Below are 23,113 nucleotides of genomic sequence, written 5' to 3' on the forward strand. Positions count from 1 at the left end.
TAACCCCCCCCCCACGAACATAAATCCTGGGTATGGCACTGATATTTACTTATGCCTTCAAATAGATAAGTTGATATTTCTGGACTAGATTATTCCATTGAATTACTTTTATATCAGTATTATTCCACTACATTGATTTGTCTTGTTTTTTCTAATGATCATTCCGCCTCATTGATTCTATTCCGCTTCATTACTAATCAATTTTATTCTATTTTGACTATTATATTCCGCTTTATATTTCTCTATTCCGCTTCATTGATATTTAATTTTATTCTATTTCGATTCTACTCTATTCCCCTTCATGATTCTCTATTCCCCTTCATTGCTATTCGTTTTATTATATTTTGATTATACTTCGCTTCATGTTTCTCTATCCCGCTTCATTTCCATTCATTTTTACTCTATTTTGATTCTATTCCACTTCACGTTTCTCCCTTCCACTTGTGATTTGTCTCGTTTCTCTGATTACTCATTGATTTGTCTCGATTTTGTCTATTGTCTGATTACTTTGTCTCAATTGATTTGTCTGATTACTGATGATTTGTCTCGTTCAACCGTTTCTCTGATTGGCAATCTTGTTCCAAATCTTAACATTACGATCTACGATTTATGATTTTACAATTTACGATCTTAACATTGAGTCACTCGTGTACAAGATATGCACAAGAACCCACTAAAACATTCCCAAATAAAAAGGAAACGCATAAATACACTTAGTTTGTGTCCATAAAGTCCACTATTCTATGCACACATACTATGTGCACACATACATAAGTCCACAAACTATGCACACATAGTTTGTGTGCATAATAATGGATATTATGCCCACAATGGAATAAGTCAAATGAACATTATTTACAATAATAACCATTATACACTTAGCTAAATGTTCATTTAATCTTCCTTTTTTAGTTTCTTTAGCAGTCTAACCTGATCGTATTATGGTTAGAATAGTCTATTAGCGTTACATCTGTCTCTAGGGAATTTGGTAGAAGGGCGTATACGTAACATTTCTTAATTTATATGCTTGTCATATTTTCAGGAGGTAAGTTTAAATTACCTGATCGAATATCCTGTAAAATAGCTTTCAGGGCAGTACTATTAATGACAAGGCAATGATTCATCCAAAGGTTGTAATTGGTAGACGTTTGATTTTGGAAAATAAAAAATTATAAAACAAATTTATGTTGGATATTGTGTCAGACAATCCATATAAATGTCTAACAACAGTATCAGGACTAGTTCGTTCAAATTTGGCAATTTTGACCAATTTCAAAATGCAATCGTCTTGATGAAAAAAGGAGGGAATATGGGTTTCAATTAAACTATAAATTAAAGCTGCAGGGTCGAAATAATCCCTTAAATAAATAATAATAAAAGTAAAACAAAGGAATTCCTTTAAGTTGAACTTTGGAGGCAATTAACTCTTACAATTATAGCGAGTCAAAATAAGCAAAACATTAAAAACCAAAAACTCTAAAACGACAGTTCGAACAAAAATACATAAGAATGGTATCTCAAGAACGAAGCAGGAGAGAAATATGAAAAAAAGAGGGAGATATAAATGAGAGACAGATAGAGGGGAAGAGAGAGACAGAGACAGATGAGGGGAGAGATAGGAAGAAAGGGAGTGATAGAGAGAGAAAAGAGCGAATAGGGACGAAAGATAGTTCAGTGATGTAGCTCAGTAATGTAGCTATATACACAAATACAATTCTTTTTACAAGTTGAAATCTCTCAGGCTAATTTTGAATAGAAAAGAATATAGGCCTCTTTACTTATGACATCGTCGTCCTGGAGAGTGGAAACTTCACTGTCATCGTACTTATACCACCTGAAAAGTAGATCGGCTCAGTCAGATTCACACAATCAGAAGAGAAAAACATATACAACAGAAAACACAGTTGGGGATAAGTTGCCTCAGTTGATGCAATCTTCAAACTTTAGGAGCCACAGATGAGACTTACTAAGTTAAATGACGTATTACAAAGATACGTAGCGCAGTAGTGTGAAGTAAGGAGCCTAGGCTGCATTGTTGGGCGCTGTGTATAAATATGTTACATGATGTAACATATTTATACCCAGCATCCAACAATGTGAGCACTCTTCAAAGTTAACTAATATTCAAAAAGGGTTCAAAAATGACCGTTATTTGCTCTACCTTCGTTTTTGCCTTGGGTCACCCCCCCCCCCCATCGACCCAACAATAAAACACCAACTCAAATTACTTTATAAACTTTTAATGGAATTTCTGCAGACAATGGCTGTTACATTTGGAAAGACTGCTCCAAAAACGAATACTATATGCGTGGGTTGACTTCATGCAATATGGACTCTCATAAGTTGGGAGAAACATTAGGGAAAAGAAATACCAGAAATAGACAGGAATGACCACAGCGCAACAACTTCAACATAACTTTGCCTGCAGTTTATGATTGCCTAAAACTTACTAATTGAGAGAGGAGGTGGTCACAAACCACAGATGATGAGCTGGAAGTTGCTCAACCCTTCCTGGTTCTTGCCTGATATTTCCAAAAGTAATTTTTCAGGGGATTTAGACATCTTCTTACTAAAGGTGACAATCTTGATAAAATTTCGGCCCAATCTGAATGAAATCGAAAAAGACCTTGTAAGGCCCTTTGACGCCACAAAAGATGTTTAGTCCGAACTCAATTTCTCTAAATTTGTGGTCTGACGTATTCAGAAACCCCAATACTAAGCGTTTTGTACATATAAAAATCATGTGATCTCCGTATAAGCCATTTACGGATTTCACTCTAAAGACGGAGGAGGTCTTACAAAAAAAAAAAAAAAAAAAAAAAAAAAAAAAAAAAAGATTTGGTCGCCTAAGTTAATTAAGTTATCGTGCAATCAATTTTTTTTCCATTCGTCATTCAATGATATATAAATTGTATTAAGATAAATATAATACACTCATAAATATTACTTATGTATTTATTTTATATCGAGGGTTTGATTGATTTCCATAAAAAAAGTAAATGTTTAATTATTCCTGTTTATAACTGATGAAAAAGGCTGCAGTAACATAACAGCAATTAGTAGACCTTTATCCTATGGTAGAATTCCTTTCCCAAGGAAGATACAAGACTTCACAATGACCTCTGATTCAAATAATGACTTCAAATAATAAATATTCACTTACGTAATAGTTTTGCGTAAAAGGATACTGTGGGCGTACTCTAAGATAGGCATATATGGGGAGTAAAATATTAAAAATAAGCCAATTGTATGGAAACTATACGAAATCTCAAAGAAACCTGTAAAAATCATGATTTCTCTGAATGAGGCCAAAGGGGAGGGGGAGGCGTATATCCCTAGACCCCTAGCTCCTTGCGTGATTTCTTTATATCACATAATTGAGATATTCCGGAGGAGATGTACTTACTATCGCCAAACTTCAAGTAGGTTTGAAAAAAAAAAGTTTAAAATTAATCAGAAAGAATGAAACTTGGACAAAATAAGACATTAACACTGTTACTATTGATTTTGGTACACAATGAAGACTTACACTTTGAGATCAGGATGATAAACTGAAGCGGTATAATGTCCACCATTAACAGTTCCAAAGTGATTGACAGTTGCTACAAGCTTATATGTACTCCCACTTATTCTTAAACCCATTTTAGGATACTCGACGAAGGTCTGACGCTTTGTCCACTGTTGAGAGTCTTTGGAGAATCGTTTAAGTGTGACAATCAAGATTTTGGGTGTCCTGATCAGATCTAGTTTCTTAATGGCTTTCTTAGAATTTCGCCTACAAATTGGGCAGTTCCAATCAGCAATCGACTCACCTTCCGTATAAAGAGATAGGCAATCCTGAAAGAATCCATTTTTAGTATAAGACTAAAATATTGTAAATTTGAAAGAATGTGAACATTAGCAATAATTCATTACACGCAACAACGTATTTTTGTACAATAACAGCTAATTTAACGGGCTGATTTTAACAGTAAAATTGACATAAAACGCATCGTTCAAACTATTTACTTAACTCTAAGGAATTCCATATTGTAATTATATATATATATATATGTATATATATATATATATATATATATATATATATATATATATATATATATATATATAATATATATATATAATATATATATATATATACACAAAATGTCTGAATACTTGATTGACGCTTCCAGTTCCAGTTATCCAAAAAGTATGGCCAATTTGCTGATTAGGGGTTGATAAAATATGAAGGTTTAGCACGTCTTGGAGGAGCATTGATTATTACTTTTAATAATCAACGAAGACACCACAGACGTTAATAATACTAGATAAATTCATTACACCTAAGAAATAATACTAAAATGTTTTGTAAAAGCTAGAAAAAACTATTATTTTTCTATCTTAATGAGTTTCTTTTTATTAAGAGAATAAGTCACAAACTCAACTGACACTAAAAGACATTACCACTTAAAGGTATAATACTAAAATAATACTAAAACGTTTTGTAAAAGAAAGAGGAGATGTGACTTTTTAATATTAACTACTTTTTTAATCGACAATAAAAATCACATACTTGAATGATACTAAAACACTTGGCAAATCTGGAAAGAAAACAGGATTAGTTAATTTTATTTACTTGCTTTTTAGACAAAGAAATCCAGACTTAAAAAATACTAAAGACACTAAGGTCAGTAATTAATGTTAGCCACAATGTGCTACATTAAACAGCTCTAAGAGAGGCAATCACTTCTTTACTTCAATTAGTGGCAACTTTTCTGGGATGCTCAACTAACCTCAAGTACAGTTGCTTTTATTGTATATTACTGACCGAGCCTTTCTACCAGAGAAGGTCCCGTACAATGCTAGCAGTGACTACCTCAAGACGAGTCACTTGCCTTCTTACAGTAGAATTGCAGCAACTCGCCACAACAACGATCACAAACAATTCAAAAACGTTTTTTTTTCAAGTAAGTATGATCGTAGGAATAATTTTAAAAACTTGGGAGCAATCTTATTCGATTAGAGATTCTAAGTACTAGCACACATTTTTAATGAGCCCAGTGGTCAAGGAACTAGGCCGACTCTCACATCCAGCTTTGCCCATTAATCCTTTGGGCATCTGATCGAAGTCTTGATAGACATTTCACTCACAATGGTGGAATAATCAAAAATTCACATTTAAGCCAAGAGCAATGGTCCCAAGTCGAGTCATTGCCCCAAGCCCAGTTCTTTTGACACAATGGAAAAAGATCCAATAAGTTGACTCTAAACAAAAATGAGTCAGCTACAAAAGTGAGCTGTCGTTTTTTTAGTATAGGAATGAACAAAATTCTAAATGTGGATAAAAAAAAGACTAAATCCTGACTCGATACGAAAGTGATATAATTCGTAATTCAGAAAAGAAATGAATAGTCCTTATCCCACAAACAAGCTTAGTCCTCCACTATGCGAACAAGAGCAAAGGTCAAGCTACAAACTGAATTGGCTGAAAAACATGGTAAGTCCTGACTGGGTCCAGAAACGAGTGAGTTTAAAGCTGTTGTGTATCAATGACACCATACAAATCGAATTAAGCACTGATTTTGCACAATAACGAATTGATCGTTTTTCACCGCAAAAACATGACAAATAAGATTCAGTCCTGAATTGATAAAAAAAAATTGCTGATTTCTGACTCGGGGTAAAGACGAGCAAAGTCCTGAATCTATACAAAAACTAGTGTGCTAAGTCCTAATTTGGTGCAAAAACGACTTAAGATCTAATTTGGTGTAAAAATGAGTTCTACGGCCGAAAGCTCGGTTACACTTCACGGAAAAAAGTCCCGAATCAATGCAAGTTCAAGCGGCAGACTGATTTGATGGGCATTAGACAATGAGTTCTGTGTTTGAACTAGAATTAAACTAAGATCTCTAATCTACATTTACCAGAGAATCAAAGTGGGCCAAAGGTTCCTCCAAAATTCCCTACTTTCCACCGAACGCCAGGTTTTTAACAGAAAGTTTTAAAGGTGTAACGCTGTACAGGAGTAATTTCAGGATTTTCAATCCTCAGGATTGATCAACTAAAATAGGTTATTGGTTCTTCCCAAACTTCTTATCTCTCAAAAGGTAAGAAGGTTCCAACTTGATAAAACACAAATCATACAAGGTTTTTCATCTTAAATGATTCGAGACACAAAAAACTCTTGTGACTACTGCAAAATAGCTTTCCAACATCAACGTTCCCCTGTTAGACTAGCTTCTTTTCTGGTCAATCGGAAACTTACGGGACAAGTAAATTGGGTCCTGAGATCATTGCAATTGTGATCCCCCCCCCCAATAACACGGTTTCTTAATTAATATAGATAAGTCTAATTTAGGCTACTGTATCGTCAAGGTTACTCTATGGATATTCACCTTTGTCTTGCCTGAGATATCCATTTCTCTCAACATCCTACCTTCATAGTATATTAGACAACATACACAGCTAGAAAAATCAAACACTAGAAAATCAAAGGAAATGCTGTTTATGCACTACGAATGAAATCCAAATCCTTAGAAACTAAATAGAAATTTATGCTACTAAAATTTCTAGCAGCCAAATCCCTTTGGGTTCCCACTTTAAAATTTACGGTCCTATCATTAGCCAGCATAAGACAAAAAGTATACAGAAGCGAATTAGTTAAAACCAAATCAAAATTAGAAATTTTACTAGGTCGAGATAGCTGAACTAGAACGTGAAATTTAAAAAAAAACTAAAAAAAGATTTTGCATCTTAATTTTCTCCTAGAACAATATTCTATTAGAAATTTTTCCTTTTACTGAGCCTTATAGAAAGAATGACAATGCTTCTTGAACAAAATAAGAAGAAATTCTTAAATAAAATAATAATAAGATAAGAAGATTGACTCCTGGACTTACTTGCAGCCTACAGTGATGCACGACGTTTGGTATTGGGACAACCAATGCGCAAATCATGTCAAATCGAATGGAAGAGTGGCGACAGGTTGTACATGTGAGGGTGCTCATCTCTTGACCGTAGAAGAGATCACTTATTTTTGATTTATTAGAACTTTCCCAATTTATAAATGCCATGTAGGAAGCTTCACTTTGGGTTTTGCCTTCATTTTCCTGTTCTTTCATTGGCTGCTTCTTCTTCACCTTGATAATAAAGAACTAACTAAGATACGGATAAACCAATTTTGGCTTTATTTTTAGTGTTTTTTTTTTCGAACGGTATATTAGTTGAACTTCAGCGTTAATAATAATATTCTCAATTTAAAGTAATAATACTAGAGAACCTAAAAGCTGTTTTTTTAATAATTATATTCCAAGAAATATTCAATTTTTTTCTATATTAACGACTAATTTTTAGACTAAATGTACATACTATAAGATAAAATTTCTACGTAATAAAAATAATATTTGTACTTTAGGTTTCTTTGAGTATTAATTATTTCTTCTGTTAAATAACCATTGTTCTCTTTCTTTGAAGGACTTGTCAAGGGGTTGTCAAGGGGACATATTCACTATGTTTAATCTGCACTTAAATACTCTGTATTGCAAAGATAACCATTGTTCTCTGTCTTTGAAGGACTTGTCAAGGGGTTGTCAAGGGGACATATTCACTATATTTAGTCTGCACTTAAATACTCTGTATTGCAATTAAATAACTCTGCTGTAAAAGGGTGACTAAAAGATTGCAGAAAATTACGATGCGTTTTAAGACAAATAAAAAAATAAATTTACTAGCAAAAATAACACTCAATCGGAGCAACAAGTTGATAAATCTGCATACATCCTTGGTACAATCTTAATTACCTTTCATTTGTTTTACACTTTATTTCAAGTCTAATTTTATCTTTTTTATGAGTCTTGTTTTATTCAAATAATTGTGTAAGACAATCGTAATACAAGTAAATAATAGTGTAAGGCAATCGTAATGCAAGTAAATAATAGCGTAAGGCAATCGTACTGCAAGTAAATAATAGTGTAAGGCAAGTTTAAGTGTAAGATTTTTAGATTTTAAGAACTAAGTGAACTTAACGAGTTAACAAAGTTAACTAAGAACTAACGTAAGATTTTTAAAACTAATATTTTAACTGAAATCACTAATATTTTTAACTAACTGTTAAATACAACACAAAAAAATAGACTCATTATGGCAAAACTGATTCCTCTCGAGTTAATAGTGCAAAATTCAAGTCCCTCAAAATAATAAGGGAAAGTCGACCACAGGAAGGTCACTACATATATACGAAAACAGAAAATGCTCTCCACACACACCTTAAATCATGCCGAAATACATAAAAAAAACTAACACACCATACTGCATTAAAGAAATCTTAGATGGCGAAAATGTAACCATCTGGAGTGAATAGAGCGACTCAAAAACGGGAAAACTCAGCAACAGTAAAGTCATTAAAACTCAGCATACACATATAAAAACACTGTGTACCCAAGAAATTTGATTCCTCTCCAAAAAAGGGACTTTGCTTGAGATATGAAGATTCCGTATATGTGAAGGCTTGTACATCAAATTGTTAAAATAACTTGAAAAAATAGTGGAATTTTGAAATAAAATGAGTCTTGAAAAATGAACAGATTAGTTATAAAAGTCTGAAAACTCGAATTCTCCGGAAGGACGAAAAACGCATAATTTGTTAAGAGCCTCAAATTGGAAAGAGCTATATTGATGAAAATCGAAATAAGAGTTCAAAAATTTCCAAAAAAGCATTATTTTTTTAATTTTACAGAGTGCAAGGATTTTAGAATAAAGAATTTTTTCGTCTTAGCTAGTTTAGACTGCTGGCAATAGGTACTACAAGAGAATGGAAGAAGAAAATTCTATAGAGAATAGAAATATGTGGGTATTGAGTTGGTAAAATTGGTCTGACAATTAAAATGTTTAATATGTGTAACATTTGCTACGAAAGATCTTTATGATACGGGTGCATGGTATATTTTCTAGTATAAAAATACAGTAAAAACTAACGTCTTCCAATACCATAGTGAGAAGGGAACGAAAAATTGGAGAACTCTTAGAATATATAGATTAGAAATAAATACACGCTCCTTAGAATGTTTTACTTGACATAAATTACAATTCCTTTTAGGCTCCCTTGTCGATTTTCCGTATGGGTGAGGGGGTATCCATCGGATTTTTAGTACGAACAATAGTGTGACAAATAATGTACCAAATTAGCTACCTGCTGTTGAACAGCTTCTTATTATTAAGCAGAACTTACCTTATTTAGATCTTCATGCAGGGCGTCTAATAGAAAAACAAGAAACTCGTCTGAATCTTGCTGGTCACTGCCACGAAAATCTGGTCTATAGGCATTTACAAGTTTTTTGAAGTTCGTTGGAACAATACAATTCAAATTTCCTCCCCACAATGACTGGAATAGATCTGCAAACCCCTCTGCAAAGTTACCTTGGGTCATCGTATTCCTATTGACGTCACTTCTGAAAATTATAATAAAAAGTGAATTTTTGGAACTCAATAGTTACTTAAAAAAGCACATAAAAGACAAGAGTCAACACAAGAGTCCTAAAATCACAAGAGTGAGAAAAAGATATACGAATCAAATTCATATCAGTGTGGAACCCCCTCCCCTAGCAGAATTCTCCCCTGGAATATTTCCCCTTGAAAATTGTCCCCGTATATGTAAAATGAGAGTGAGAATTTATCTAAAAAACAAAAAACAATACAAAAACGACAAATTTGCCAAAAAGCCTTGTGGCTAGTGCGGCCATTCTCTAAACTATTATATAAATCGTCCATCAATAGATTCCCCTAAAAAAAAAAAAGAAAAACAAAAACCAGCAAAAAAAATCACCAATTGAGACCCTGTACTATACTAATTTAATATAACAACACTATTATATACTATTTCCCTACTCTATCTAAAAAATAATAATAATAATAAATAACGATAGTATGCTTAAATTTAAAAATGTTTAAAAATTAGGTTGATTGCCAAATTAGCGAAATTGTTCAATACAAAATTCAGAGAATTTATCGGAAATTTATTTTATAATTTCGAAAGTGTGTTAGATGACAGAATTAAAATTTACATTTTCAATATTATAAATACAATAAATTTGACCACACACTCTTGCCACCAACTTGAAGTCATAATTCAGGCGCCAATTGGTTGAGAGGTGTTTGGGAAAAGTTGGGAGAGATTAATTACCAACCTCCTTAAAATTCTACAATAGCTTTTTCGATCTTTATTTTTATTTTATTTTTTTTTATCCTTAGCCAACTTAATATTTTAATAAATGGATGCTTTTGAGTCCTACTTGTGTAATTCAGGTTTGATACTAAAACAACAAAGAACGATTCTTAATAGTATGTGACGTGCAGTCTAATATAGACATGGCAATCTAGTTTTACTATGAATATTGGAATTCTTTTCGTTTTATTTTTTTTTTTATGTGTCATAGCTGTCTTGAGAAGAATTTTCTCTCAGAAAACAAAAAAAGTACTTAGATAAGTAAATAAGGAAAACAAATAATAATGACACCTTCCATGAAGAAGATCTCAACGTGCAAATGTGCTCTTAAAATCAACTTTATTCAGTATTTATTAAAACTCTATCCATGTTTTAAAATACTACTACTACTACTACGAACAACTCTCTATAACGCCAAGGAACTTGAGTCCAATAAAGCTGCGAGCGCTGATCCTCCTATCCCAATTTATTCTAAGAGTGTAAATACCCTATTTACACTCTCCCAAGAAGCTCTACACCTTTTTCTGGTTACAACCCTAGAAAGCGGGATAAAACCCCATTTTTTAGTAAAACAGGGTCGCGTACCAGTCTCAAGCCACGCTGATGGCGTTTGGTCGATATCTTTAGTGACCCAGCTATGTCCAAAGACCCATCAGAGTAGCCTGAATTGGTGCAAAAAAATAATAAACAGGAAAACAAAACTGTCACTTTCCGTGTGTCCGAACGAAGGTGAAATTACTGTCTCTTAGTAGGAAGTATATAAAGAGATGTTCAAACTAAGATCATCGAGCTCCTTATTTCCTGGAAAGATGTCGATACATTTAATGCGAGAGTTTGCATTATTCATCGCAAACCCCTAGCAAACGTCAATAACTCGTAATTTACTGTTTACTCATAGTTTTTCCTCAGAGCGAGAAACACGCTTATATCACAGTATTTCCCAAAAGGAAAAATCGAAATTCTTGTTGAGAATTGCGATCAATGTCCATACGAACAACGAATTAGCAAAATGTGTTACAAATCGAAAACTAAAAATAAATGTATTTTTTCTGATAAACAAGTAATTTTATTATAAATTGGCAAAATAATAGAAAATATTTGTTTTTTCTCAAGATTCCATGAAGTGAAAACGAGGGCGCAAAACGGATTGGGCTTTACACTATTAAATAAGTTTTTACACGAAAGAAGTTTTTCAAAGGAAAGCAAAGAGCTACGCTAAGCCCAAGACGAACATATAAAAAAAGTTGTTTAGATCGTTGTTTATGAGTTTACCGATTTATTTATCCCTATTTTGTTAGATGGTCGCATGAATTTATCAAACTTGTGATCAACGGCGTCACTGAGGGAGAAGTAGTCGCCCCCCCCCCAATAATTTGGAAAAAATATATTTTATTAAGTAGCTTTAAAACTGTTTAAAAGCTCGTTTAAGTGTCAAACTTACTCTTTACTTAGAGCAGGTAATTTTTTTTTAATTAATCTAAGCTCATTTTTAACATAAGGAAAACAAAAAAAGGGGGTCCATTACACTTCAAAATATGCTCCACATTATTATTTTTAAAAATATGTTGCCTTTGAAACCTTATTATAATGTAAAAATGTGAGCCTGTTTCGCCACATCTGCTCAGGTAAATTTTTTTCCTGATATTTAAGGTGCTTTTACTTCTTAAAAGATATCAGTTCAAGATTAGATTCTTTTGATGGATTATTTTGATGGACTTTGTCTTAAGGAGCACAGGAAAGGTAATGGGAGACCACGGAATCAAATGGGGAGGAAAAAGTCTCCTAGACTTAGATTATACTGATAATTTAAGCGTCCTAGATAAAAGTCTAAGCAAAAAATAAACTTTTAGAGGTTTTGCGAGTTCAGGTTGCTAAGATAGGTTTGAAAATTAGTGTTAAGAAGACTAAGTCACTAAGGCTAGGAATAAGTGAAGATGAAAAGGAGACGTTGGGTAATGAAAAGATTGATCAGGTGGACAGCTTCACTTACCTTGGTAGTGTTATTAGTAATGATGGTGGGAGCAGTGAAGATGTTAAAAGTAGAATAACCAAGGCTCAGGGTGTTTTTTCACAGTAAAAAAATTTGGAAGAATAGGAAGATAAGTCTGCAAACCAAGATTAGAATATTAGAAGCTACAGTATGACAGTGGTCAAATATGGCTTTGAAGCATGGGCGCTCCAAAAAGCGGATGAAGATTTGCTAGATGTTTTCCAGAGAAATTGCTTAAGGATTGTTTTGGGTACAGGCTGACTGACCATATTTCAAACAGTAGGCTATGCGAAACATGTGGTTCAATACCGTCTCTAGGGCTATAATGAAAGAAAGGTTGAGGTGGCTAGGGCACGTTATGCAGATAAAAGATGAAAGATTGCCAAAGATTGTTCTTTTCTGCCAACCGCCTAGGGCTAAACGGGTAATAAAGAAAGATTTAAAGAAAATGGGAACTTCGTGCGCGGGTGTAAAAAGGGAGGCTTTGAATAGATTCAGATGGAGGAGGAGCGTACATAGCTGTGTTGGCCTCAGGCGACTTGGTGCTGCGGTGAGTTGTTAGCAGTAGTAGTAGTAGTAGATTCTTTTGTGTTAAAACTTTGAAAAGTGGAAATGAATACACCCTCTAGATCTGCAAATAGGACAGAAATGGAACCATTTAAGAATAAGAAGGTAGATATACCGTAAACATAATTTCCTGAATGAAAAAGAAATCATTGAAAAGAAAGACTTAGTACTTTTCATAATGATATTCGTACTATAACTAGATAGGTCAAATTGGTTATAGTTTGGTCATTGAGTTTGGTAGTGGGGGATTCGCTCCAGAAATCAATTAATTGTTTCAATTTTTATTTCCAGTATTTAATTGAAACTCCGATTCTCTTATCTGTCAATGAAATACCTAATAAGCGCTGATAACGCCCTATTCTTTACGTTTCGCATACTAACCCATAAATTTAAAACTACCTCTATGTATAACACCATTCTGACTTCTTGCTATTTTTGTTTTTCTAAATATTTCTTTTAACCAGCTCCAAAAAAATATTTATATAAATGTGCTAAGAATTACGACTTAAATTAATCGCATTTCACACAACGCCAGCGCTACTTGTGGGACATTTATCTCTGCATGAGCATGCTGCACGAAACGTCAGCTGAGAATAGAATAAAGTGAATTTAAATAGAATACGTATATATTTCTCAAAATTTAGAAATGTTGTTTGCACATATAAGCGGTACCAACCATTCTCTTTTTCTACTGTTATCAATTTTATCATGCAGCACTAGGAGAGCGAGCTTTGCTTGTGAATGGAATTATAGACATAAAAACGAAATTCAGTGTAACCCCCTCCGGGAATGTATACCCCCATACCCTGATTTACATAAGAAAAATTTTAATCTATATTTGACAGTTATAATTGTTTTTAAATATTTGCACGAATCATACAACATTTAGAGTTATGTTAGTAGTCTGTACATAACAAACAATAAATTTGCTATATAAACCTATTGTGTCATTTGAGAAAAGGTAATATTTAGTCCAATTTAAGGGAAAAATTAAAAAAGGAGAAAAAACAACGACATTTATTCGCCCTTGCGTTTTTAAACTCGAGTTCCATCTATCACCTGTGATTCTGCCACATTTCATCGAAACAAATATAGATGTCTCTTGAATGTTGAAACCTACAAGATGTGAGGGAGAGCAGGAGAGAGGGTTAGCAGGAGAGAGGGAGATAGAGAGAAAAGAGAGTGAGACAATTGTACCTGAAGTAATTTTCAAGGAAATAATCCCGTAAATCTTCCAAATGTAACAGACACTGAAGTGCGGAATTCATGTAACACGTATTGCCAAGATTTCTCATTCCAACAAGACCATTACCCTGAAATGCAGAGAACGAGTAAGCAAAATAAAGGCAAACACAAGTTGCCCAAATATGTTCCATTATTCATATTATCAATATTTTTTCCTCTCAAACATTGATATTAAACTTATTGTACTTCGGCTTAAATATATTTCTATTTATTTTCATCAAAGAATATAGAATAGTACTGACTATGAAGAATCCAAACAATAAAGGTTATTATATATTGATTTAGTTTTCTTAAAAATCAAGGACATATTGAGACATTTTTAATACCACTTAAAGAGATTTTATGACTGTCAAATCCGTTTCTAGTAAAAGAAATAAATAAAAGAAAAAAATGGTCAACCAGAATATCGGATGACAGTTCTAAACAAAAGTTATTTTGAGTCCATAAAAATTATTTTAATGTCCAATACTTTATATTATTTAGTATAATCAAAAATCTAAATTAACATTGTTTATAATGTAATTTCATAAAGCAAACCCAAGCCTATTACCTCTAACCCACATATTCTAGCTTCAAAATATTATTCTTTTTCAAACCCATTATGCAAATTTATATAAACCTAATAGAAGATATAAAGAACAAAATGGCTGAGAGGAGATTCAACAACCCAACTGAAAAGCCTCCTTAAATCTGGTTATTCCTCACAGGTCAGAGCATTGAAGTAACTACGCTATAATTTCCTAAATGGATTCCACTCCTGAAAGTCCCATTGCGACGCTGTTTGCACTTTCACTTCTGGGTTGGCCAACTCGTGAAATGTCATCCCAATGGGCTATGAGGTGAAAGGTCATTCCCCAATGGGTGGTGAAAGGTCATGAGCGTTATGAGGTCATTCATTGAGAATTTCCGATCTGAGAATAAAGATAGAGAAATAAGCTTTCAATAAATGAAAGACAAATATCCATCTCACAGCAACAAAAGAGCTTCTGCTTAATATTCCCAGGATATCTTCATTGGCGAACTTTGTTCATCACGCACGTGGAAATTTAACGAAAATAAAAGAAGTATACAAAAAAATACTACAAGAATTTGATTGTTAAATGTAAAACCGACACAGTAGGATTGAATGTGCCCAAATTTGTTCTAAAGTATTCTAAATTAAGAGGTGATCCAAAAAATTGGTGTTAAGCACGTTTTTGCCTAAAGGGCAATTTTCGTCGCAGGCCATAAATATAGTATCGGTATCAAATATCAATGCTAGGCAAAACTAGCTTATAAGGTCGCCTAGCATTAAAAACAGCTCAAATACGAGCTGAACATGATTTTCTCTGTTTTCTTTTTAATTAACTCGCTTCAACTGCTTTCGTCAAGTTGATTCAAGAATTTAATATTGGGGGCTATGTTTCGAGTACAACTATGCATGGTTTCCAAGTATACTATTTACTTTATAAGATTCATTTAATACATAAAAAAAACGTGCCAGGAGACCATGATTTGCCCGATCCCTGGTAATCAGTACACGGCAGGCTTTAATATATGTGATTCTCGGTGTCGTTTGTCTTCTAACCACAAATTAATGCAATTGACAATCTCTTTTGAGCAGGACTAAAATAACACGTTTCCTTCATTCCATTGTAATTGTGATTACTTTGCGATTGAAATGACGATGCTCGTTGTCGCATGTGCTTTAACTGCATATTTGGTTGTGCGTCATTTTTGTTTACGATTCGCTGCGATTCTCGTTGTCGCTTGTCTTCTAACCGCAAATTTTGGTGTACTTTATTTTCTTTGGCAATTCATTAGGATTGTCACTGCCGCTTACAGATTTCAGTATGCTTCGTTTCGTTCATCATTGCCTAAGGCATTTTTTCCGTACCTTCTGTTTTAGCTGTTCGAATTCCCTCATAATGCTGCATAACCCCGCACGATGCCATAAATGTCAATAAAACCTTCTTTTCCAGCTTTTTACCCAGTAATTATTTTGCTTTAATTACGTTATCACAAAATTCAATAACAACAACAAAAAGTCTCATTGTTTATTCCCTTTGAAATGTATGAATTATACATTAGCAAAATTATGGTATTATTGTTTAATTTTAAGTGATGGGATGGCAAATCAGCAATTTCATTTGAATTGAGAAGTTTCGGTGTGAATTCATTTCCTCTTTCCTGCTTATTCTTCACTGAATCCTAACTCTAATAGGACTTGTCTCTTGGGAGTGAGTCACCTGGTAGTATCAATTTTACTCACTTGTTGTTTTTTTTTTTTTTGCGGCGCTCAAATAACACGTTCCTTCCTCGCATTGTAATATGGTTTGTCTACTGAACTCAGATTTCCTTGTGCCTCATTTTTGTTTGGAATTTTATTTATGACTCATTATGATGCTTTTTGCCTTATATCATCTAGTTACAGATTTCATTATTCGTCATTGTTATTCATCATTACCTCCAAAAATTTTCCATACCTTTTGCTTCAACTGTTCAGATTTATTCGTCATCTAGTATAATTTCACATGACGTCACAAATACCAACAACGATACGTTCAGGCTGAAAAGAAAATTTTCCAAAGTCATGACCTATTTGATTTTTTTTTTTCAGGCCAGAACACAGTGTACCAATTTTTTGAAAACGTTGTCGAGCGATTTACGCCCATGGCATGCTATAGCTATTTACTTCCGTATTTTCAATATTGTACGTGATAACAGCCTATACGTGATAACGTTATAAAAGACGATGTCTTTTCGAAGACATCGTCTTCTTTGGCCATGTAGATGAAGGACAAAGATGGTTCTGTCGAATACGAAGGACATGTCTCGAACATGTCCACGTCTTCTTCCTTAGCGCATTACTTATAACTTCTAATCCTTCTCAGGCATATATTTTCGAAAGCAAGAATTTTCTTTGTAAACTGTTGATTCATTCTCAAGCATTCTCTATTTTATAATAGCATGGAAAAGACGTTAGTTCCATAATAGGGAATATATGTTGCCCTCTAGATAGCCTTTAATCTATTCAAAACTCTGGAACAAATAAGACAATTTTTCTAGTTATCTTAAAAACTTATTTAGATAATATTTCTAGCAATAAGATCATCTTGCAAATCTTTCTAGTAGATTATTTATCTACAGTTAAAACAAAATGGGTATCTCTCTTTTCACTTAAGCCTAACCTGAATAATCAGCTGAATTATTCAGCTGGGTAGAACCGATGTCCTCTTCTTTCTTTTTTTTCTCCACTGCTAGCGGGGCACTAGAATACCATAGAAAGCTGTTTAAGGACTCATTTGAAAGTAAATTTCTATATCTACGTACTTTTTTAAGTGCCAAAAAATAATATAGATTCTAAAATCCATTTTTGACAAAAACTCATCTTCATATACAAGATGACGATTGACGTCATATCGTGTGTTACAACCATAAATGACGTTATAGTAAAATACTTTAAAGGGTGGCCCGGGTAATAGCGATGACAACATATTTCATTCTTTGCTAGCTCCTGCCAAGAAAAAGCCGAAACCTTTTCTGAGTTTATTATATGTCACGAAATGAGAATAATAATCTAGGATGAATCAAGGCTGTATTCAGGGGTGGGGGGTTAGGGGGTTTGAACCCCCCCCCCCCGAAATTTTTGTCTGACTCTTAAAAACGTAACAAAAATGGACATAAACAAATTGTGTATGCGTTTTTTGAGTTTTTTGTGTACCCACCCCTCCCCCCCAAAAAAAAAAAAAAAATTTAGTAAAACCCCCTCCGAAAAAAATCCTGGGTACTGCCTTGGGATGAATGTTTTTTTGCCATTTTTTCACGCAAATGGAACGAAAGTTACTTTTTTTAAATACAAGGGGTACCCCGACACCCTAGTTGGCCCCACTGAAATTTTTACAGCTAGAATTGTGGGATTTTAGGAGAGTAGCCTTTAGGAGAGGAAGAATAGTATTTAAATAGCGGAATTCTATTGTACAAAAGCTCTAATGTTAAACTACAAGCATTTGCATTTCTTCCAATTTATAAACTTTTTCGATTTTCATTAAACCTACAGAATATGTAATACAATTACACATATAACTGTAAATCTAATCGACTAGCCATCAGTATAAATTTGGTTTTAGACAGTTGGGATCAATTGCTAAGTGTAGCACTTAAAGCAACACCAGTTTGCAGATATAAAATTCGTGTTATAGCAAAAATGAAAGAAGGGATATTCTAAATACTTTATTATGGTAGCGTCGTTTGTGGTGGAAAAGAATTCCTTTTCATGCTAAAGTTTCAAATACTAACCAAGTATGGAACACAAAAGTGAAAAAGAAATATTTACAGATACCTACTTGATATTTTGATGATTGCGACGTTATAGGCTTTGTGTTTCTATTGATAACTGGATTAACAGAAGAAGGTGTCAGTGCTAAATATAGTTCACCGGCAGTACCATTCCAAGATCTATCGCCTTTAGTTTCAAAAATATCATTGATTGTACGATTGATATCCAACTCTACAACAAAATAAGCCATTTTACTCCTTGAGAGAGACAAAGAGGAAGGAAAAGAAAGAGAGAGAGCGAGCGAGAGAGAGAGAGAGTGAGAGAGAGAGAGAGAGAGAGAGAGAGAGAGAGAGAGAGAGAGAGAGAGAGAGAGAGAGAGAGAGAGAGAGAGAGAGAGAGTTACGGCGTTTAACATGATGGCCGGCGTTATTTGTGCGCTTTATTCTAAATAAAATACATCAATTTTTTTTTGTTATTGTCAAATTAAGATGCCAAAACTACTGAAACTTCGAGGAATTCATTTCCCATCAAGAAATATATCAACATATTTCGAATAGTCAATTTATCTTAATTTGTCTAACTTGCCACAAATTTCTTTCATGAAATCCATTCCTTTCAAATGCGGAGGAAATCAAATGGCGAATCTTTTGATGAAACCTTTTGAATGGTCACCAATTCAAATATTGCTTCAGAAATTCAAAGAGATTGCTCCAAAATTTCCCATTTGGCATTTTAAAGGATACGTTTATAAACCCCTTTCTACGCTTTGAATGTAACAGAATCAAAAAGCCGACTACCGAAAAAATTATTTGTCAAAAGTAAAGATGAAGTGATGAATTGTAAATGTAAGTAAATTTGTGAAATGAAAATGATTCTTTTATTTTCCGTGCAAACTTTCGAACTTTTCGCTTGTTTTGCTCAGAGTTAATTGTTATATTCATTATAAACTCAGCTTGTTTTAATTTTTACTATATATATATATATATATATATATATATATATATATATATATATATATATATATATATATATATATATATATATATATATATATATATATATATATATATATATATATATATATATATATATATATATATATATATATTTATATATATATATATATATATATATATATATATATATATATATATATATATATATATATATATATATATATATATATATATATATATATATATATATATATATATATATATATATATATATATATATATAAGAAGAGCAGGTTCGTTAGTTAACCTCTTCTTCCGTTGTATAAACTGTAAAGTAAACCAGGCTTTAAGATAAAAAAAAGCTATATTTTTTAACACGGGGCAGATGTTTATGTGAATTCTGCTACGTAAAAAAAAAAAAAAATTAAATAGATTAAAATACCAAAAATTAATCTGATAACTAAATATAATATGATATGAAAAAACTCTGATACGACAGAGAGGAATTTCACAATAAAGGAGTCAATAAACATATGCATGAAAACTTATTGGGCGGGTAGCGGAGTCGAATTAACTAAAGCTCGCGAAAGCAGACAAATAATGTAAAATACCAAGGGAAAAAAGAAAGAGGAGGAAAATAAACAATTTGGCAATTCACGAAGAGAAGAAGAGGATAAAAAAACGTCTCCTACAACTCCGGCATAGACATGCCTGGGACAAATTGCAAGCTGTTCTTCTTGGCAGAGAGAATTTTCTAATAAATTTATACAGTTGTAATTTCCTGTTTTGGCAAATGACTTAGGACACTTTTTCGACCAGGGAGGTTGTGGCCCGGAAATCTTTAAATAAGACCTTAGCCAGTGATTCTTCGTTCCCCAGTAAAAAAATAAATGGCAAAATTTGTTTGGCAACATAATTTTTCTCTCTTAGCGTCTACACCTAGACTTAGCTTATTAACATCTTTTATTTGAACATCCAAAATATAAATACTAGCTGTAAAGGGAAAAAAACTACAGTCTCTCCTCCAATAACTTTTCTAGTATTGTACAGTGGATATTCGGTGGCGGTGTAAAGGGAGGGACAGAGGGGGCTCTTACCCCGGGCGCAGAAATTTTAGGGGCGTGAAGTTTCAAATAAATATTATAACAGTTATATTTATGTTGTAATTTATTTTTGTTAAAATAAATTAAACGGTCTAATTTATAAACGAAAATAATTAATAAATTATTAATTAATTAATACATTAAATTAGAAAATTAAAAATAATTAAATATTAATAATTAACATAATTAAATTAAAATTAGTAATAATAATTAAATTAAAATATTAAAACAAAATTTATCAATCAATTAATAAATTGAAAACAATTTTGTTACTAAATGAAAATTTGTTAAAATTCGTCCTGAAACTTTTGTGGGAGACAGGGGGGGGGGGGCACTAAGGAAGATTTTGCCCCGGGCACAAGAGACGCCAGAAAGGCCACTGTCGCTATATAGGCGGTTGGGTTCCATACACGCAAAAATGTGTCATAGATTAGCCTACAAGAAATGAGGGAAATGACCTTTTAACTTATTCCTGGTATGAAAGTTATAGGTTTCATGAGAGTCAGGAATATGTCTATCTCTCCAACTAGTTGTCAAACTGCGAAAGTCACTTCCTACACTACTAGCACGGGATTTGTTATTAACATAATCCGTTGGATTATCAATATTTTTGTAAAGAGTAGTGCTTCGGTTGTATGATCCTTTAGCTAAAGGGCGATTCTGACTGCTATAGATGCCTGAATATGACCTAGAGGAGACACAATCATATCCAGAATTTGTGAGCACCCTCGGAACCCTAGTCTCAGCACATTGACTGCTATAAGAACTGTAATTAGATGAATCACATTGTCGCGACAAATTACATGACCGCGGTGAAATGCCATAATTCCGAGAGTATCTTGACGATGGAGTTGAAAGATAGCTTGTTGAGTAATTTAAGGACAAACTATAATTAGTTGCGCTCATTCTACTTTATCTGCATTCTGTCACAATTTTCACAAGTCCCTGTCACAATTTGAACTAGTGCGTGGTTATGTTCATACTGTTTCTCAGAGGACTTGTTTCCAGGACACAGTCTGAGCGTGGTGTAGCTAAAAATAGAAAGTTGAAAAATATTGGAATAATGAAAAAGACGGCATCTACGTCCACTAGACGAAATGTTTGTGTCTTTTTTTGCAAAGTAGTTTAAAATATGATCGAGGAACCGTCTAAGTAAATCTCAATATATTTACCGAGAAAAGAGAAGAGGGATGGGGAAAAAAATGAAAGAAGGGCCGCCTAAAAAAGAAGGGGAAAACGTATCGGAAGAATGGAGAGAAAAATGAAGCAACTTGTATTCAATCTCGAAAATACTTTAAAGAAAGACGATTTAACTTATAGTGCAGGCCCTGTTGCGCTGTTGGAGCCTTCACAGGCCACTGATACAGAATGCTGCCCTAAAAACTTTTCACATCAAAGAGTATGGGTAACTTTTAAGAGTGGAAACTGGCACTAGGGTCGACAGAAAAACTATCAACGCCATCTAGCGTTTGGCGACACTTGATGTTTTTCAGTGCAACAATAAGAATAATTAATTTAATTAGTGCAATTGGTATAATTAGGGTAGTAATAAGTATCTGATCTCAGTTCCTGACATATAAATCATTACAGAGCTTGAAAAATGCCTAGTTTCGACATATACTAGATAGCGTTGATATTTTTAAGTTACCCATATTCTTTGCTTCACATATTAAAATAACTATAAATTATCATGGGTTTAAAAAGCAATACATGTTAACGGTGAGCACGCAAAAATAACATTAAAAATTAAAAATAACATTAAAAATAACATAGCCTTCTCACACCTAAGCGAGCTAAATATTGATAATTTTCACACATATAGAAGTGTTTATACTAGAACGTTTTCTCCTCATTTTTGTTTAGGGTAATAAAAGATAAAAGTCAGTAATAAGAAGTGGAAGCGACTCTTAATAACCAAAAACAGATACGCATGATTCACAGTTCAGCTGAAAAGGCTAGACAATCTCCCGAATTCTTGCTGGTGATTTCTATTCATCACTTTTCCTTCCTATTCTATTCTTAATTTTTAAAATAAACGTTTCCAAAAAAATGGTGTTTAAAAGCAAAAGCAAAGAGCTATTATTAAAACATAATACGCATAACAGCGCTTGGGTTCCTTTTTTGCTTTGTTACGACAATTTTTCGTTAAGATTTTCTCAGGAATAGCCAAGGCTTCTTGGAGCTGGAACATGGTGTTTCTACCTTTTCGCACTACCTTGATCGTTTAAACTGAATTTTAATCCAAAATGATTATAACCCAACTTCAGCAATTTCGATTACTTGTCTTAAAAAAAAATAAAAGTAAGGCAACTGATTAGGTCTTCACTGATTGCCTTTCCTTCTTCTCAGCTTTTTCGATAAGGGGAGAGGGGTTGCAGCTTCTTCTTCTGGGCATGCTGTCTGTATTGCAGTAGATGGGCGGCTGTTGTCTCGACCCATGCTTGCAAAAACGTCACTGTAGTACTTTACATTTAGAGGAAATGAAATTATTACATTGATTGAATACTGATTTAAGTTTTTGATAGTGCAAATGTCTGAGATTATATATTGGGTCACCTGCCTGCCTGACACTCTACGTAGTTGAGGCCCTTTAAACGCTTGTTTTCCTGTCATTCCACGCAAATTAACGGTCCGGTATCAATTCTAAATTCTTGGTCAACCTGCCTAAGACCTTAGGCGGGTATGCCTTCTTTGCCTCTCATTCCAGGCAATCTGACGATCCTATGTCAATTTTTAAATGCTTGGTCAACCTGCCTGAGACTCTAGGCAGGCGTGCGTTTTCAATCGCTAACA

The 23,113-nt window shown here is 33.4% G+C and overlaps 1 protein-coding gene across 1 annotated transcript in view; it reads right to left on the reverse strand.

The window, feature by feature from the left end:
• LOC148956860 (uncharacterized) overlaps window positions 1-23,113 on the reverse strand; it is a 161,120-nt gene continuing 138,007 nt past the window's right edge. Inside the window, exons 18-24 of the mRNA XM_089092306.1 lie at window positions 20,779-21,227; window positions 18,329-18,492; window positions 13,956-14,071; window positions 9,209-9,428; window positions 6,882-7,121; window positions 3,530-3,837; window positions 1-1,834 (exon numbers count right to left, since the gene is read on the reverse strand). Of these exons, the coding sequence (XP_088948432.1) occupies window positions 1,738-1,834; window positions 3,530-3,837; window positions 6,882-7,121; window positions 9,209-9,428; window positions 13,956-14,071; window positions 18,329-18,492; window positions 20,779-21,227 (1,594 nt within the window). The 3' untranslated portion in view covers window positions 1-1,737. The remainder of the gene's footprint in view (window positions 1,835-3,529; window positions 3,838-6,881; window positions 7,122-9,208; window positions 9,429-13,955; window positions 14,072-18,328; window positions 18,493-20,778; window positions 21,228-23,113) is intronic.

The sequence above is a fragment of the Artemia sp. Qi Xiang Cuo genome, chromosome 1 (assembly GCF_049724085.1).
Source record: "Artemia sp. Qi Xiang Cuo chromosome 1, ASM4972408v1, whole genome shotgun sequence".
NCBI lineage: Eukaryota > Metazoa > Arthropoda > Branchiopoda > Anostraca > Artemiidae > Artemia > Artemia sp. Qi Xiang Cuo.